The following is a 20,234-nucleotide window of genomic DNA, read 5'->3' as shown; positions in this document are numbered from 1 at the left end:
CATTTTCCACAATATGACACAGTGAAACTCGTGGATAAAACTAAACAATACTGTAGAATCGATTTTGCGTGTGTGCATATATACGTACCTGTGCGGAGGAGTAACGAACGTTGTTCGCACCCTCCTCTACAGAGCAGAGCTACCTCATTCAGTGTAGAGGTAGGTCATTGTTATCAGCAAGAAACTTTGCTAATTATGTGTGCCCACAGTCAACATAGGATGGGATTGATGACGCGAAACATTCGCTGAGGATCTGTTTGTTAATAGATAAGCGTGTATAAGAGCGTTGCTACATGAAACTGGCAGATCCTGCTCCGCAAAGGCTTGCACGATACTTCTCATTTGGGCGGTTTGTTAAATAAATTAAACTTTTTAAGAACATTTTCATGACTACATGTTCGAAACTCGAAGCAGCACAAAATTCACTAATTGCCTTAATACTCAAAAGAGGAACTGACCGAAAAAGTGAATGAAGTGAAAAGAATTATGTAAAAAAAATCCCCCTGAAGCGAGATTCGAACCCACAACCTTTGAGACTCTGGCCTAATGCACTAACCCTTATGCTATCCCTGGGATATGATGACGTCCCAGAAAGAACATATGATTATCGCACTGGCGACAGTGATCGTACTTAGCTTAGTGCATGTTCTATTATTTTAACCCTAGAACGTTGCACTGGGGTACAAATGTACTCCACGCCTTCTTTGGAGCCGTATGAAGACGAAAATTCGGCATTTGGCGACCTGGGACTCTAACCATAATTCAATTTAGAGTTCCTACTAAGAGTAGGAAAAGGTGGTATAGCCAGTTTGCTTAAAGTTTTCATAGAAGCAGGTGTCAAGGTTGGCGTGGGGTACATTTGTCCACCAGTGTACGATTGCCGTTAGTGTTTAGTGTAATTTGCGCTCAGTAGCTGCTGTAACAGTAGCGTTGCGTGTTTCCAATGCATTACTGGTCAGAAACATTTTTTTATTTCAATTTCCACCACTTTTCGTGGTATTTTCCCAGACCGATTTTTAAACTTTCACTCTTCCGAATAATTGCACTCGAATCCATTGTATACCGTTTCTGGACCATTCCTTCAACTTTCAGAATCATTTGATTTTTTTCAAATTGGTTGGAAATTTGTCAAGTTATAGTAATTTTTGTGAAAAAAGTCAAAACCGCGATTTTTTCATTATTTTTCAAGCCAATTTTCGTATCAATAATTCAATAAATTACGTACTTTCACTTACACAGCTGTTTTTGAAATTGAAAAACGAAGAAAATGATGTATCATACATTTCTTTTGTTTGCATTTTTACCTGGGAAAAATGCAATCAAACGCGTGGGGTACGTTTGTACCCCAGTGCAACGTTCTAGGGTGGAAAAGGCAAGTGCAGCGTTCTAGGGTTAAAAAGTTCTTTCAAAGTGGAACTAGAACTGTAACATTTACATCCCCAGTATAGCGTTTTGTTTTGTATTTTTGATTTGTTTTGTTTTAAAATTAAAATTGGTAAACACCATCGTTCTATTTGTTGTTTAATTCAAAACACGTTTGAACTATGTTAAAACTTTTGGGTTGACTACCAAGAAGCGCTATAGATTAGCTTCGAAACTTTCTGAAAATCAAGCTGAAACTGCTCTAGCATTACTCAATCTGATCGCCCACCAAAATCTCCAGTTCATCCACCCTTTTAAATAGACACAAACCCAGTTGAGTCCGTCCGAGCTTTCAAAATCCCTACAGAACCATGTTGTCAGATGCCTTTGTGATAAAAAAGCATCTCGAATAATCGAACTATGAAATGTGTGTGCCAATAGGTTCATTCTCCTATGTAAGAATAAACCGCAAAAATCATTTTAGCATGAGAATTCACTCGTATCGTCAACCAAACGCGAAACATTAAAATAAATTAATTTGTCGAAACGCAAACCCACAAGCAGCGCTCACACGTCGCACTCAACAGTGTTGAACTTAATCCAAAAACAATACAAATCATCGTGTGTGCACGACTCGCACCTATCTTATTTCAATTTTCGTGCATGTATGCAAACTTTCAAATCACACAGTAATGTGAAGAGCGCACGATATATTTTGCATAGAGCGAGTAAACGGGTGCAAGTGGTACTGGCAACCGAAATATTCGAACGCGGATTAACTATGTGCAGGTTAATACCACCACTGCCGAAAATCCATACAGTCTACCTACAGCTTATTGTACCGTCCGGACGTTATAGTCATGATGTCGCTCGTTTGGCATACGAGCGAATGATTCAAACAGACACGTAGCGCCTTTATTTATAACTTATCGTATTGAAAAAGCTGCTCCATGAATGGTTATTTCGTGAACTTTTCACTTTTACCGATTTTAATTAGACTACCTTTATTGTACATAGGGGACGGCCATAGCGTAGTTGGTAAATCGATTGCCTTGTATGCAGCTCACCTGGGTTCGATTTCCAACCGTAGGGTTAGAGATTTTTCCGAAAGAGATTTCTCTAACCCGAAAAGAGGCAAATGACCCCAAGGTTAAAACCGCTATAATCGAAATAAAAATAAAATAAATTATTGTATAGATATTAAATTATTACCAGTACTTAAGATAGACTTTTCTGAATCGGCTGATGTATAAATGATTAAAATTCGTTTAGTGACAGCGCCGTTATAAGCGTGTAATTTTAAATTTTAGAATGACATCTAACCCCAGATAGTGGAATAAGACATTTTTGATGTCAAAAAATATTCAAATGTTTATGAAAAGGCTCATAGCAAAAAAAAATTCTAGATTTTTTCCTATATTGATCTGATTTGGACCTAATGGACAATTGACACCAAAAGAATACAATAATTGAAAGTGTGTGAAGGGGGCGTGCCCCTCCTTGGAGCTGCTAGTTCCTATATCGTAGAAGTGAGGGTCGACCAATGAGTTACGTGAAAAGGCAGTGCACGTTTCTCGATAATACCACATGATGCGTAATTGCTCGACCTCAGGCGGAGTGGTTGAAGAACGTTCCGAGTCACTACATGATGGGCATATCAAATATATTGTGTATTATAAGCCTACAACTCATTTAAACTTTTCGTGCTGTTAGCATAATATTTGGCTTCCTTCCACCAACTTCGACCGCAGTCTCATTCGGGCGCTCCATACAAAGTATCATTAATTAGCAACATTATTATTATAAGATGACAGCTTTCATGCTCAGTTTCATGGTGAAAGCGACACATATACATACTCGCTCGAACAACACCAACCCGGCTAGAGAATGGTTTTGTTATGGCCATATGAAAGCAGTCGTTCTACCATTCATGTGATCTATCTATTCTGGATGGTTAATGGATGACACATGACTTTGTACCCGAATGATGATGCGATGCTTGATGACTGGTTTTAGTTCAAGCTTTGTTGACTCTTCTAGTAGAGAATGATTTTGGCTATGTTTGGGTTTGAGATGATTTCAGTTTTTATTGCCCTCGGTCATGGTCACTTTGTAAGGGTTGGCATTAGCCTAGATGGCTTAGCGTAAAATATTTTACTTTCAAATTAATATAAAAATAAATTACCCCTATCATATCGCTCGAGTATGTAGGCTTTTTATATCTAATAGTTATCAATAACTCACCTATTAGCGGATTAATATTCTCGTGTCGTAATCCGTGTGCTATTACGAGCAGATCCATCGCCTTCGTCTTGAGTTCCTGGGATGACCCAGAGCTGAGTGGTATTTCTTTCAGTTGAACTAAATCACCCTGAAAGAAATAATAAATATGAAAACCCAATTATATTGATCAGGGATTGTGCTACGTAGGTGGAAATAGGAAGCCTTTTCTTTATGTGTTTTAGGGAAATACTTTAAGTTAGTTACATATATATGTGCTTACGAATGTGTTCAACATTGGAACAGATAAAACCACTGTGGTAGATAAAAGAACAACAGGTAAATATATAAAAGCGTAGATACATAATTGATTGAAAAAACTTCCTTGGGTAGCAATTTGGGACGGTTCGTGCGGTGAGTGCAATCTCATGTGAAAGTAAAAAGGTACATATTTATTGCATTCCGTAAGTAACCATGCGGATTGAACTACTGCAATAGGACACAAATTGTTACTTCCACTGTGTTCGATTGGAATACGTACGTTGTAACGTGCTTTGAACTCCAGCGCTGCTCCTCCGCTGGTGGTGTTATGCCGGACCAGCGTCTCACTGCCCGAGCTAGTCTTGGGTGGCACGGGTAGACCGAGATTTTTTAGCGAACCGATCGATCCTTTCAAAAGGTCCGGTTTATCCACTTCCGGTCCACCAAACTCCTGTATCTGTTGGAGCCAACAGCACAGCATCGCTTCGATACCCTCGTCAACCTGGCAGAAGAAAAGATGACAGAACGGAAGAAAGCGTTTGATTGAAAAGGAATGGAGACAATTTCGTAATGCAGCTATAGCTTAAGATATTGAATTAGCTGCTTTTCCTTGGTCAGTCGGACAATGCTGGAGTAAGTTGAAAAGGATGAATAAATTATACGGATAAATGGAATGAATCAGTTTTGATTGTTCCCAATCAATTAGCTATGGCTAATTAATATTTGCATTAATGATGAGGGCTGAACATTTATTCGAGTTTCTAAGAAGAGAGTAAAAAGAAGGAGGGGAGGGTAGTCGAAAAATGTATTAACATGAAGAAAAGCTTAACATGTTTTATAATTTTGGTATTTTTGCTTAACAGAGTATCCAAATATTCAAACATGTACATGGCCAGAAAAGCCTTCATTTTTTAACTTTCTCTTCTACCTCCGAAGACAATAGTGGAAAATTTTTGTAGCAATGATGTTCACGTGGACTCAGTGGCGGATCTAGGGGAGTGTCCTGGGGGTCCGGACCACCCCCAAATTTTTTTAATTTCTTGAGAAATTTTAAAATAGTTTCTATTTTAAATTCGTTCTACACTCAAAATCATTCCAAACCAGATTCGACCACCAAAACGGATTTTAATTAAATGGCGGTAGATATTTCATTTTACGTATTGTACAATGAACATTTCAAAATCGAAATTCCGGACCCCCTCCGAAATTTTTTTCTGCGCTCCTTCGTGGACTTCTTTAATTTTTATCAAATATTATTCGAAAAGTTTGTTATTTCAAAGGTGATTTGATCGTTTTAAGTGTATGAGGGAGGTGTCCTTCCAAAGGTATACAGACTAATAAACTAAAAAATCTGTTCTTCAATTCATTAAAGTCATGTTTTCATAAAGTGAATCGTTTTCGAAAATTTTCAGTAATCCCCTGCGATCATGAATAATATACTTCGTATTCATGAAACTATTTGTGTTTCCAAGAAACTAGTTTTCGCCAAAAAAATACATGGAAAAGGATCAGTGTATGGAGTTACACTCTTATGTTTGATAGGCTTATTGTTTTCCGAATATGTCTAGTTTTCTTTTATTATAGACGAATTTCGCGCTAAATCATATTCAGGGTTGGCAGCACCCTCTCTGAAACTTTCTGTACATGAAGACTTTATTACAAAAATCAACTCTGCATACTTTGTTTTTCCAAAAATGATCTGTTGAAAAGAGTCAAACTTTTTTTACCATTTTTTCAAATGTTTATAAAATGACAAATTCTACAGCAACATGTTGTAGGGATGTTTTCGACAAAATAAATCTAATTTTTGAATAAAAATATCGAAAAAATTCTTCATCTACTCCTACACAGAAAAAATTGATTTGAAAAATTTAAAGTTGATTTACGAAAAAATTATCTTTGATTTAGATGAAATTTTGTTCCAAGATAGGTAATTATGCTTCCTACCTACCGTAAAAATTCAAATTGGGTACTTTGAAGGAAAAAAATTTATTTGAAAAAAAAATTTCCTTGTCCAAGTTGAATTTTTGACGTAGGACTACGTCTTTGTTTTCGATATGGGGGTGCACTCTGCAAATTCTACAAAAATGGTATTAAACGAAAAGTGGTCCAATTTTAAACGCATATAATTCAGCCATCTCACGATAAATTTTCAAATTTTTTGCACAAATCGCCCCTAAATACTTCTAAGAATAGATTCCAATAGATAATCCCAAAGATTTTTGATATCATAGCATTAAAAAATTAAATAATATACAACCTTGTCAAAATATCGCGCATTAACACACAGAAGATAGCGCTTCCCAAGCCCTGTACGACGGATTGGTGTACCTAGCGCGCAACGCTTCTATGAATGACGTCATCATCGACTATTTAAAGAACGGACTTGGTCAGACACGCTCAGTTCCCTGTTGAACGGCTGGCGAAGCAGATCACTGCGCTGTGTTTTTTACAGCCTGTGTAGCTGAGCTAGAAGTCCGTTACACTGGCTGTGGAGGGATGCTACCCTGTGTCGTCCAACAGGCGACCGCTCCAACTGCTTCCTAAATGCCGCTGTAATGTTGCCAGTAAATTTTTGGTTTAACTAGCACATGCTATTTGCGCTTGAAATTAAGTAATGTAGTGGTAGTAATAAGCTTCCCATTTTGGTTTAAACGCAACGACAGTTTTTAAAACAGGATTTGATTAATTAGTTTAGCTCATCCCAGCAATTTTATCAATTCTGTAATTTAAAAGGAATTTTACGGAACTTGGTGAATTTGGCCCCACTTGCAACTGGTATAATCAACCTGCACAAAGTGTTGCATAACGCAGGGCTGTTTTTTGGAACAAAATGTGTTATCATTCAGCCCTTCGCTATGCAAAATCACGATATTATGACAGATGGGCTAAGCGCGGCCGTTCCTTTCAATCGGGAATGGCCGCGTTGAATTTTGGTGAAATGCGCTAATAGTGTCGTGGTGATACTAGTTGTCTCTTTCGCTCTACCCATCATCATCAGCGTTGACTCATTTTGCATTGTGCGCTTGGGTTCAATGTTTGGGGCGAATGTGTTGGTAGGTAGGGGAACTGGCGGTAAAATGAACACGTTAAGCAAAGTCATTATTTTCTAACTAATAAGTGAATGAGATATTACAATCACCTTATATGTTTCTTGTTAGACATATTTTGTACATATCTGGTAAAAAATACTTCGTCATAAACACATTTTTTCAAACATGATTCTTGATTTCTAACCATGTCCAAAAATGAGACATGTTTATAGCGAGTGGGTAAATTGAACATGTGGCGGTGGTGAAATGAACAGCTTCTGGTGACTTGCAAAATGTCCTGTATGTATGCACTGCGCAGCGTTAGAAAGCATTTTTCCGATCAATGCTAATATCCCAACAAATCATGAGCTTTGCATACACACAGGGCATTTTGCAGGAAAAAAAATGTCACGGAAGAATTGAATTTTCATGACTTAATATTAACCATGTTACAATCCTGTGGCATCGAAACACATCTACAAACTTAGGGTTATCCAAGGGTGTTTGAACTTTTAGGATCTGTTTGAGAGCAACTAGAAAGCTTGGTCTATACATGAGATGTGATTATATTGTCTAAAATTTGATTTATCTTCACCGGTCCGGGTGTTTTTCCCACACACTAAGTACTAAGAAAATAAATATTTTACATTAAGTAGTATAGTCCTACGTCTACAGTTCGTGCAACCCCATAGGGCTGCACCTTGTAGTTTTTTCAGTATATTTTTATCGAAAACTAAACCAATGAAAGTCGGTGTAGGAGTTGATACCATTTAGAAAACTAACCTAACTAGGTGAATGTTTAACGTTGTTTCCGTCCACTATTACTGTAGTAGACGGAAAAGGAGAGACACAAACCAAAGCATATTCGCTCTAACTAGTGCACAGAAAATCAGCGAGTAAGCCTTTTCATTCTGTTAACAGTGAGTCGCATAAATATTGTTACACATGATCCACTATCGGACGCCATTACAAATTACACAGTGTAGACAACCAATGTCGGACATACAAACATACACAACAACAAAACATATAGTTCCTAATCCTTGAAAAATGTGAAATACATTCACCGAAACTGTCGGACATTGAAACAACAAATCGTTTTTGCTGTTTTATTGACCGCTTTGCCGAAACTCACATAATAACCTAATTAGGTAGGTAATAAATCCCATGACTGCCGCCAGGCGCTAATAGCATTTCATTCTAATGATGCACTGGCGTAGTGACGTGCCAGTTTCATGCATATACAGAAGATGCAACGATGACACACCACAGAAAAAGCAGAAAGCTCAGAGCTAAATAAATGGATTGGCGATGGGGTGGTTTGGTGCGAGAGAACCACGCTCTCTTGTTCTTTAAAATTTATGTGGTGTCAGGTGCGTATTCAGATAAATTCACCACGGCGCGCGTTCCAGAGTACACTGCGATGTATACATTGAAGTGTGCTCTTTGTTTCATTTTCCTCTGGCAAGCGGTAGTGCGGGTGCGATTGACGATTTGATAAGCACTGGTTGTTTCGTTGTGTAAAGGAGACGGTGTTGGCTTATTGGATGGTGATATTATGATTTTCTGTTGTTGATGTGATATGAGTTTCTTCGTAAAGCTTATTTACGAGTTTATGGAGCATTTTGACACTACCCGGTCCTAGGAGCAAACTGGAAAAAAGTTGTACATATCATCATGCTATAAACACAGTTGAATAACTATCCGTAAAACCCGACTAATTATATAAAAGGTTGATGCATGATGGGATTTTTTCATCCAAATTAGGGCCAGCGTATTTTATATGCGGCTAAATGACGTAATGTGCATTTTACTTATTTTGTTTGCGAATATCGCGGCTCAACAGGTGAAAAGCTCCATTAAAAGTAATGTCCTGGTACTGCATTCGTTGTCGATTGTCATACGTGACAATTGCAGGGTTATTGCAAAATTTTTACGATAAGAAATCTGCTTGCTAAAGGTTTTAGCATATTATTAGTTAGGAAAAGATAGGGTAAAACGCTTCCCCTAAGGATATATGATCTTAACTTAGCTTTAGAACATTAATCAGTAGAATTTAATTAATGATATTTTTAACCAACATTTTCCCCTGTAATCGAAATCACCAATTTCACCACAACAAGGGGCCATAATTCACTGAAACAATAGGACAGAAAGCTCGTTAGACAAACATTTAATTTTATTTTCTGTTGGGATTTCACAAAAGTGTAGCTTTAAATCGTCTTAGGTTATGCAATAATTAGTTTTCCAGAACAAGGTTACTATTTTAGATTAAAATGATGGGAGATAATGTCAGAAACCTAACCGAAATGAAGCAGCATACACTTTAGGCTTTTAATACAAATGCTGCAATTTTTGCTAATTTCTGAAAGGTTTTCTTAAAATAAGTTATTTCGGTATTTTTAATGGAAATATCAAAATAAAGGTACAAGTATTTTAGATTTTCTACTGTTGCTAAAATCAGCGATCGAAAATGAAAGTCGCAAGGTCAGATCATACTTTATAAAACCCGTTTCAAATATGTTAGAATATAAAAACCGGATATAAATTTCAAGCATAAAAACGGACTGGAACGCTCCTTCGTAAGAGTCGGAAACTTCAATATAACAATCGGAAATACATATATCCGATTGTTACAAAGTAGTTTTTTAGCCGACTTTTAATCTTGAACATCACGGTGTACGGATGCTCCTGCATGCGATTTATTTATTTTTAACCGGTGTTTAAACTTGAGGTTCATCCTTGCCGAGTTTAACGGGTGAGGACTTTTTAAGCGATTCTTGTGCTGAAGAATCTCTGTCCGCTTTATACGCTTGAAGTATATTTCCGATTTTTGTATTCTAATTTTGAGGTTTTGGGATAAATTTTCAATTAAAGGTTTTTTTACTCAGTTCAAATAAAAATTACTATTTTTCATAAAAAAAATCCGCGTTTTAATGTGTAAACGCCCCCTTATATAAAAAATTATCCCAAAAACTCAACGTAGGGGTTAGGTATTTTTAACACAGAATGTGTATGCAAATTTTGAAAGAAATCGGTTAAGTAGTTTTTGAATGACAGTGAACACCACAAATCATGTTTTTTCCACAAACGTTCAACAAAAAGCTTAGTCACCGAATCGTTTGTCGATATTTTTGCAAAAAAAAATACAAAAGTTTTGATAAATTTGCTTCACGCAAAGTTCTAAAAAATCGCAAAAAAGGGGTTTTTTGCGATTTTTTTCACGCTGAAATCTCCCCCCTTAAGGGGTTATTTAGGCATTGTCGCGCACTATAAAATTCTAGAATTATATCTTATTATTATTATTTTGCTTTTTTCAATTTTAAAATCAAAGTTCTCACACGTACTTTTGAGTGTGAATGAAATCGTGCAAAAAATGATTTTTTGGAAAATTTTATGTGAGACGTCCCTTTAAAAATTCATGCAAGCAAGTTTCTAATTTGGAAAAAAAATAATAACTGCTATTTTTAACCTATTTTGATGATAAATAGGTCGTTAAATGCGGAAATAAATGCTCTCTTTAAATTTCTATTGAAATAGATTCGCTTCTTTAGAAAAATGTTCAGCAATTTTAAAATTTTTCATGAAAAGATCGCCAAATGATGGTTATTTTCATACACTGAAACCTCCACTCACAACATAATTTAATTTTCTATTTTCTCGAAAAATTTTAGAAAGCATAAACAGTTTTTAACTAAATTACACTGCCTTACACAAAATAGTTTTTTTTTCGTTTTCCTCCAATTTTCAATTTTTAACGTTTAATGTATTCAACACATTGATTTCAAAATGCAAACAATCTATTTGCATGATAAATGGGAATGTTGTGAAGAGGTTTTCATAGTGGTGACAACTAACAATCGTGTTTTGAATATTCCATCGGGATTTTCCCGTAACCCGCGGCGTAAAGGCGGGGTTGAACAGCACAGGGTTGATCTCCGATCACTTATCATGAGTTGCAAACATTTTTCATAATTTGAGACATTCTAATGTACAAAAGCATTAAAAAGAAGAAACTTTTGTTATAGAAAAAAAATTCGCAATTGTTCGCAAATGTTTTCGGCAAAATGAAATTTCGTATTGCGAAAAACATTCTATTGAAATTTCGTTTCGTTACGAAAGAGTTGTTCATTTCGTTTCGTACTGCATAGACCAGAATTGCGTTTCGTCCACCCTTACTCAACAATACAGGTATTTCTGGAATGGGGTTCGCAATGTTTGGAATGGGGTTGGTTGCGCAATATTCTCGATAACCCTAACAACATGGGTATTTTTGGGACGGGTTTGACTAGTAGATGATGAAAATGGACAATTAGAACCTTTTTGTAATCAAAGATGGCGAGTTCTGGTTGAGCAATATTGACGATAACCCTAACAATATGGAAATTTAAACCGGAATTCACCATCTCAAAATAGCTGCAGATATCGATTTTCGTCATGTACTAGTCAACCCCGTGCCAAAAATACTCATATTGTTCAGGTTTTGGAAAAATTTTCTAAACCGGAAGTCGCCATCTTGAATTACAAAATGGCTCAAGACATCGATTTCCGTGATGAACTCGTCAATCCCATTCCAAAAATACCCATTTTTTGAGGCAATAGAGAATTTGGCTAAACCGGAAGTCGCCATCTCGGATTACAAAATGGCTCCAGACATCGTATCCCGCCATGCACTCGTCAATCCGATTCCTAATATATCCGGGTCATTCCACGCGAAATGATCAAAAAAGATGCAAACTTGAAATCGACCTTCACGGATTTAAACCAAATTTGGAGGAATTGTTCATCTAGGGCAAATATATAAAAATCAAGTTTTTGTGTCAATTGAATTACCACTCGAGCCATGGGAGCACCCCCCGTTTTGAATTGCCAAAACCATTGATATTCTTTAGATTATATCTCCGGTTTTATTCACTCCAGAATCAAACCGCAAGATGGCTTTTGAATAAAATTGTTCAAGGAGTCTAGAAACAATATTAACTTTTAGTAGCAGTACTGCTAATTATGCGATTTTTTCAGTAAAATATTAAAAGGTAATTTTCCTCTCTATATATAGATGGATCATTCCATGCGAAGTGATCAAGGCAAATTTTTGTGACAATTGAACCACCCGTCGGGTCATGGGAGCACCCTCCCCGTTTTGGCTAATTGCCAAAACCCTTGATTTTCTTTTGATCATATCTCCAGTTCTATTTACTCTAGAATCAAACCACAAAATGACTTTTGAAGAAAATTGTTCAAGAAATCTAGAAAATATATTATTTTTTGCCGGCAGTGCTGCCAACTATGCGATTTTTTCAGTTAAATATTAAAAGTTAATTTTTCTCTCAGTACATATATCTTAATTTTGAAAATTTTAATGCCATCGCATTCCCCAGACATTTTTACATAAAAAACACCTAGCATCCCAATATAATATGAGCGCATCCTGAGATACACCGTTTTGAATAGAAAAAACCTGTTTTAATCCACCTAGAGGTGCAATTGTGCCTTTCTCATTTCCCCAAACTATGATTTAATAGCTGGTTCGTACAATATAACATTATGGAAATGTCTTTTATTCTTATTACACTTGGTAAGTACACTCAGGTTTTTTTTTACGCGGGGGATACGAGCCGCGTAAATGAAAACCGCGTAAATGAAAACCGCGTAAATTTCAAAATCCGCGTAAATGAAAACCGCGTAAATTTCAAAATCCGCGTAAATGAAAACCGCGTAAATTTCAAAATCCGCGTAAATGAAAACCGCGTAAATTTCAAAATCCGCGTAAATGAAAACCGCGTAAATTTCAAAATCCGCGTAAATGAAGACCACTTAAATTTAAGAATCCGCGATAAAGGGAACCTCATTGATCGATACCGCGTAAATTTCAAAATCCGCGTAAATGAAAACCGCGTAAATTTCAAAAACCGCGTAAATGAAAACCGCGTAAATTTCAAAAACCGCGTAAATGAAAACCGCGTAAATTTCAAAATCCGCGTAAATGAAAACCGCGTAAATTTCAAAATCCGCGTAAAAAAAAACCGCGTAAAAAAATACCGCGCAAAAAAAAACCGCGTAAAAAAAAACTTGAGTGTATATATAAAAGAGCACCTTTTTGCATTCATCGCGGTATCGGTTTGAATCGGAGTTTTCTATGTGATCGCACTCCACAACTCGTAACTCCGGAGCTGGAAGTCGGATGGAGATGGAATTTAATATCAGTTTCCGGGGACGCAATACTCAACTGCATATTTTGCCTTCCATTTGAGACTTGGTTTGAGAAAATCGGTTCAGTGATCACCGAAGAACCGATGTGACATTAATTGTGGAATATGCCCGAAATTCCGGACTTCCGGAATCGTCGATAGTGGACAATATATTCAAAGAATGTTTGATTGGCAATCAGTGATCTAGATCTGCGATTAGAAGTAATTTGGTGACCATTTCAATAGTTTTTAGCCTCTGAGGTATTACGATTGTACCGATTTATATGGGAAATTCCAGTGTATCCTTACTAACACCCCTGTAACTCCGGAAGCAAGAGTCAGAACCGAATGAAATTCAGCAGCAGTCAATGGCATTACTGTATCTTTCATTTGAAATCAAGTTTGTAAAAATCGGTAGAGAATTCGTTGTGGAATGGGTGTGATATTAGCTTAGGAACTTGGCGGGTTCCCCGGGGGCGTCATGAACCGTCATAGGTGGCCAATGTGGTCAAAGCTGCTTTGATTGATCATTAGTGATCTAGACCCGCAAACTAGAGTAATGTTACATCAATTTCAATATGTTTTACATCATTTGAACATCATGGTGGTACCAGTTTATATGGGAATTTGCTGTGTGACCGCACTCTTCAACCCGTAACTCCGGAACCGGAAGTCGGATCAACTAAAAATTCAATAGCAGCTTATGGGAGCGTTATACCTTTCAGATGAAACTAAGTTTGCGAAAATCGGTTCAGCCATCTCTGAGAAAATTGTGTGAGTTTAAATGACACACACACATACACACACATACATACACACACAGACATTTGCCGATCTCGATGAACTGAATCGAATGGTGTATGACACTCGGCCCTCCGGGCCTCGGTTAAAAAGTCGATTTTTACAGTGATTGCATAGCCTTTCTTTATATGAGAAAGGCAAAAAGAGTTCGTAAATGGAGGATTCAGTGGAAAACATTTTTTTTAGTAAAATCCAAGAATAGGCGACCAAAATGACAATAATCTCCGAGAAATCGTTGTGGCTTTAATTCTGAATGGTCCACGATAGTCCATGTGTCCAAAAAGACTGCAATGGTTTACATCGAGGATTTCTAGATGACCGCAGTCATCAACCCGTGGTTCGAGAACTGGATGTCGGATTAAAATAAAATTTAACGAAAAATAGACATAATATATTGGAAAGGCAAAAAGGGCATCGTATTCGCTTGCTGAGCAAACCATATTTTGAAACCAAATAGTGTTCCTTAGGGATCATCCGTAAATGACGTAGCATTTTTGAGTGATTTTTAACACCCCCCTCCCCCAGCATTTCGTCACAAACCCCTAAATAACCCCCTGCTAATTACATAGCTTGACGGTAAACCTCCCCCCTTGACCACGTAAAAATTTTAAAAAAATAAAAAACGATGTTAGATGAAACGGGTAAAGCTACGTAGCATGACGTAACCCCCTCCATCCCTGTCGTCACACATCATCACAAAATACACCCTTCCCCCATATAATGCTACGCCATTAATGGATGATCCCTTATTGGATTCAACGGACCGGTGGTCAAGTCGATTGCCATGTATTGATGAGACGAAGTCACAACGTTTAACCGAGTTTACTTTAAATCAAATTGTATTACACAATCAAAATTTAAATGCGAAGAACAGGATCTGTTCAACAACCAGGAACCCTCTTCTTCGATTCAAAAGATGCAAAACACCTCGCTCTAATGTTATTTGCCTTTCTTATATAAAGAAAGGCTATGCAATCACTCCAAAAATAAATTTTTTAACCGAAGCCCGGAGGGCCGAGTGTCATATTCCATTCGATTCAGTTCGTCGAGATCGCAAAATGTCTGTGTGTATGTATGTGTGTGTTAAATAATTTGACTCAATTTTCTCAGAGATGGCTGAACCGATTTGCACAAACTTAGTTTCAAATGAACGGTATAACGCTCCCATAAGGCGCTATTGAATTTTTAGTAGATCGGACTTTCGGTTCCGGAGTTACGGGCTGAAGAGTGCGGTCACACAGCAAATTCCCATATAAACTGGTAACCCTATGATGTCCGAATGAAGTAATTTACGTAATTCAAATACGTTTAACATTACTTGGATTTGCGGGTCTAGATCACTGATGGCCAATCAAAGTAGTTTTGACCACATTGGTCACATATGACGGATCTTGATGCCCCTGGGAACTCGCCAAGTTCTCGAGCTAATGTCACAGCTATTTTCCAGCAAACTCTTAACCGATTTTTACAAACTTGATTTCAAATGAAAAATATAATACTCCCAACGATTGCTATTGAATTTCATTCAGTTCTGACTTTTGGCTCCGGAGTTACAGGTTGGTCATTGCGATCACATAGTAATTTCTCATATGAACCGGTACAATAGTAATACCTCATAGGTTTAAATTCTTTTGAAATAAACATCAAATTACTTCGATTCGCAGGCCTAGATCACTGATGGCGAATCAAAGATTATTGGAATATATTGGCCACTATCGATAATTCCGGAAGTTCCGGGTTCCGGGCATATTTCAAATTGAGAGCCACTTCAGTGATGACTGAACTAATTTTCACTAACCTAGTCCCAAATGGATGGCATAATCTGAAGTTCGGTGTTGAACCCTCCATCTACTCCTCCACCTCCTACCTCTCAACCACCCTTCTCCTTGTCTCTCCCCCAACCTCCCACCTGCATTCCCTTCATCCATCCCATACACTAAAATAAGTTAGATGATTCCCGATGCATCCTCCCCATCCCACTAATTATATTCCTTCCCTTCTCCACCAGGATGTTAACATGAAGAAAAAATTGAACTAACGCTGATTAAGCTATATAAATATTATATTTTTGTTTGTATGTCAGTGTCGACATGTTACTTATCAGGTTTATGACAGTCATGCACTTATATATGCTTATCAAGTGTAATAAGAATGTAATAGACAATTCCACATTGTTATATTGAACGTATCCAGGCATTAATTCTTAGTTTGGATAAATGCGAAAGGCATAATTGCACCACTAGGTGGATTAAAACAGGTTTTTAATGTTCTGCAGCTCTTTAATACATTCGCTAATTGCAGTTAGGAAAGGACGACTGTCCAACAGTCTAGTCGGTTATCAGATCAAAAGAATTTCCATTCCAGTCCGTTTCACTCACCCTTCTCATGTCTACGGGAAACACAAAATCCGATGGCGATAGTACTATTTTGTTTGGTCCTTTGGAGAGACGATTCTTCAGCAGATAATTTCTGTGAAAGATGAAAGAGAAGATAAATAGGCTGTTAGAAAAAAATTACCATCGATTTCATTTCAACCTTGACGCAATTTAACAAGCCGTAATTTACGAAATGATGAAATATAACCGTGTTCCAATTAATTTTACTTGAGAGAAGTACTTTTTATTAACATTTAAAATAACCTGTGGAGTGAAATTACATGATTCACGAAATTCAACGGCTCTCCTAACCCGTATACGATTTTTTCTAAGTGGCGGTATTTTCTAACTATTTTGTTCAATAACTTTGAAGATTTGAAATAGAAAATGTTGACGTCTTTGACAGATATCTGTATTTTTGAAAATTGAAAAAATCTCAAAATAAGGTTATGATGAAAAAATGGTGCCTCCCACAAACAATGCGCTTTCTCTAAACACTGTTACATTTTGGAGGGTTTGCAATTTTAGCAATTTCTCGTAGTATAATTTTCTGTAACTTTGTCATTGACATCATGACTGTATCTCAATATCTTGAAGAAATAATTTTTCTATTGCTCTTTTAGGTGGATTAATAACAATTCAGAATACAGCAAAAGATGGTGCCTTCGATTCCAAAAATATATTCCATATCACTAAAACCAACTCCTAAAGCACAATTTAAAAATGCACGCTTTCGCACTATTGCGATCACTGTGCGATGTGGCGAACACATGCCGATATTTTCGTTCTACGCGAAAACAGGTATGAGTCGCAGCTCAGCTGTAGATTTGGTTACCGTTCATCATCCTGTGTTTTTTGTTGTGGTGAGACCGTTGCGAACCGATATTACCGAAATAGAATAAAATGGAATCAGATGTCCACTCTATTGATACGGACGGGGGATGAGTTGATCCGAACTTTAATCACTCTCCCACGTGCAGTTGAAATGAGTTTGCTTGCTATTTTTATTTTGCCTGGAAATGGATGATTAATAGATAGAACCGTAATCAGTTTAGTATTTTAGACTAGTTCACCTTAAGGTGACCAGCAACGAAATACAATTTCCAACATTTCAATATATTTATTGTGATAATAACAACCCAAATCAATTTCCGCTTTAAGTTATTATGGAGCTCTACATCCTCAATTTCATCTAATGGAAATAAATCAATAAAGTGGGTGCACTAATAAAATATCGCTCCTCGACCCATATCAAGAACGGTATAAAACATAGCATCTATTACCTTCCACTTGCTTCTGTTTACCCTTCTTCGAGAATGAGAATGCAACTTAGCTACTGCGACTTCGAAAATTGGAGCGAGCTGAACGTACTATTAAAGTATGATTTTCTTTGAACACCTAATGGTGTGGAGAAGACTTTTCTGCGACATTTTTATCAGACCGTCGTAGTTTTAACTGTAGAATACAGTAGAATACGAGATAGAGACCCTGTTCAAAAAATTTGTGTGACAACTGGCACTTTTTACTAATTGAAATATTTAATAATATCTTCAAATTTCTTTTGAACATTGATTGCTCCGTCAATTGAAAAGGTTATATTCAAAAAATTACGTTTAAGGGGGTTGCCATAGAACACGCTTTTCAAATCGATTACTTAAGTGCTATAAGTGGAAGTTTTTCGGCTTTATTACGAGCACTTGTAAAACTTTACGGAAGACACTAACTTTCTATCTCGTCAGTATAAAAAGTATTTTTTTAGTTCGACCATAGTAAGCCACATCTAATTTTAATTTTGAACATACGAATAATTCCTCGAAAGCCAGCATGTGAATACATTTGATTATTTGGCCTCTAGTGCATTGAGTTCACGTTTTTGGCGTTTCCGACCGATGGCATTGTTTTTTGACGTAGGACTACGTCTTTGTTTTCGATATGGGGGTGCACTCTGCAAATTCTACAAAAATGGTATGTAACGAAAAGTGGTCCAATTTTAAACGCATATAATTCAGCCATCTCACGATAAATTTTCAATTTTTTTGCACAAGTCGCCCCGAAATACTTCTAAGAATAGATTCCAATAGATAAACCCAAAGATTTTTGATATCATAGCATTAAAAAATTAAATAATATACAACCTTGTCAAAATATCGCGCATTAACACACAGAAGATAGCGCTTCCCAAGCCCTGTACGACGGATTGTTGTACCTAGCGCGCAACGCTTCTATGAATGACGTCATCATCGACTATTTAAAGAACGGACTTGGCCAGACACGCTCAGTTCCCTGTTGAACGGCTGGCGAAGCAGATCACTGCGCTGTGTTTTTTACAGCCAGTGTAGCTGAGCTAGAAGTCTAGTGTGGAGGGACGTTACGTTGTGTCGTCCAACAGGCGACCGCTCCAACTGCTTCCTAAATGCCGCTGTAATGTTGCCAGTAAATTTTTGGTTTAACTAGCACATGTATTTACTATTTGCGCTTGAAATTAAGTAATGTAGTGGTAGTAATGAGCTTCCCATTTTGGTTTAAACGCAAGGACAGTTTTTAAAACAGGATTTGATTAATTAGTTTAGCTCATCTAAGCAATTTTATCAATTCTGTAATTTAAAAGGAATGTTACGGAACTTGGTGAATTTGGCCCCACTTGCAACTGGTATAATCAACCTGCACAACGTGTTGCATAACGCAGGGCTGTTTTTTGGAACTATACTATATCGCTATGCAAAATCACGATATTATGACAGATGGGCTAAGCGCGGCCGTTCCTTTCAATCGGGAAAGGCCGCGTGGAATTTTGGTGAAATGCGCTAATAGTGCCGTGGTGGTACTAGTTGTCTCTTTCGCTCTATCCATCATCAGCGTTGACTCATTTTGCATTGTACGCTTGGGTTCAATGTTTGGTGCGAATGTGTTGGTAGGTAGGGGAACTGGCGGTAAAATGAACACGTTAAGCAAAGTCATTATTTTCTAACTAATAAGTGAATGAGATATTACAATCACCTTATGTTTCTTGTTAGACATGTTTTGTACATATCTCGTAAAAATACTTCGTCATAAACACATTTTTTCAAACATGATTCTTGATTTCTAAACATGTCCAAAAATGAGACATGTTTATAGCGAGTGGGTAAAATGAACATGTGGCGGTGGTAAAATGAATAGTTTCTGGTGACCCGAAAAATGTCCTGTATGTATGCAATGCGCAGCGTTGGAAAGTATTTTCCGATCAATGCTAATATCCCAACAAATCATGAGCTTTGCATACACACAGGGCATTTTGCAGGCAAAAAAAATTGTCACGGAAGAATTGAATTTCCATGACGTAATATTAACCATTTTACAATCCTGTGGAATCGAAACACATCTACAAACTTGGGGTTATCCATGGGTGTTTGAACTTTTAGGATCTGTTTGAGAGCAACTAGAAAGCTTGTTCTATACATGAGATATGATTATATTGTCTAAAATTTGATTTTTATTCACCCGTCCGGGTATTTTTTCCCACAAACTAAGTACTAAGAAAATAAATATTTTACAGTAAGTAGTATAGTCCTACGTCTACAGTTCGCGCAACCCCATAGGGCTGCCCCTTGTAGTTTTTTTTTTAATTTTTAGCCCAAAAGTATTAAGAAGAATATGGTAATTTTTTTAGGTTTGCATTGAAGAGTTTGAAATTACTCTTAATTTGATATCATGAAAATCGATTAAGTAGTTCTTTTGAAATCTGGGATGCCAACTGATAAAATATATCAATTTTACGCGGTTATATCTCCTTAATGAACGAATATATTTTAACGAAAAAAATAGCATGTTGGTTCTCACAAGAAGGTTTGGCCCCACTGCGTGAGAAATGTATTCTCATGCAAAGATTGGTGCTAACGGGCGTAAGATTATGTCAGTTTCTATAGCCCTTCATGACGATCGCCTCCGTGCTTCGATCTGTCAAGATAAAGTAGTCAGTAGTCACCGAACTTGCATGCATATCAGATCATTTGAAA

At 37.0% G+C, this 20,234-nt stretch overlaps 1 protein-coding gene across 1 annotated transcript in view; it reads right to left on the bottom strand.

Moving 5' to 3' along the window:
* Positions 1-20,234, bottom strand: part of LOC131684320 (uncharacterized) — a 346,758-nt gene that overhangs the window by 76,706 nt on the left and 249,818 nt on the right. The window contains exons 7-9 of the mRNA XM_058967082.1: positions 16,243-16,333; positions 4,124-4,345; positions 3,607-3,733 (exon numbers count right to left, since the gene is read on the bottom strand). Of these exons, the coding sequence (XP_058823065.1) occupies positions 3,607-3,733; positions 4,124-4,345; positions 16,243-16,333 (440 nt within the window). The remainder of the gene's footprint in view (positions 1-3,606; positions 3,734-4,123; positions 4,346-16,242; positions 16,334-20,234) is intronic.

Source organism: Topomyia yanbarensis, chromosome 2, assembly GCF_030247195.1.
Source record: "Topomyia yanbarensis strain Yona2022 chromosome 2, ASM3024719v1, whole genome shotgun sequence".
NCBI classification, from domain to species: domain Eukaryota; kingdom Metazoa; phylum Arthropoda; class Insecta; order Diptera; family Culicidae; genus Topomyia; species Topomyia yanbarensis.
The sequence above is the reverse complement of the archived record's forward strand: the minus strand, read 5'-3'. Positions and strand labels throughout refer to the sequence as shown.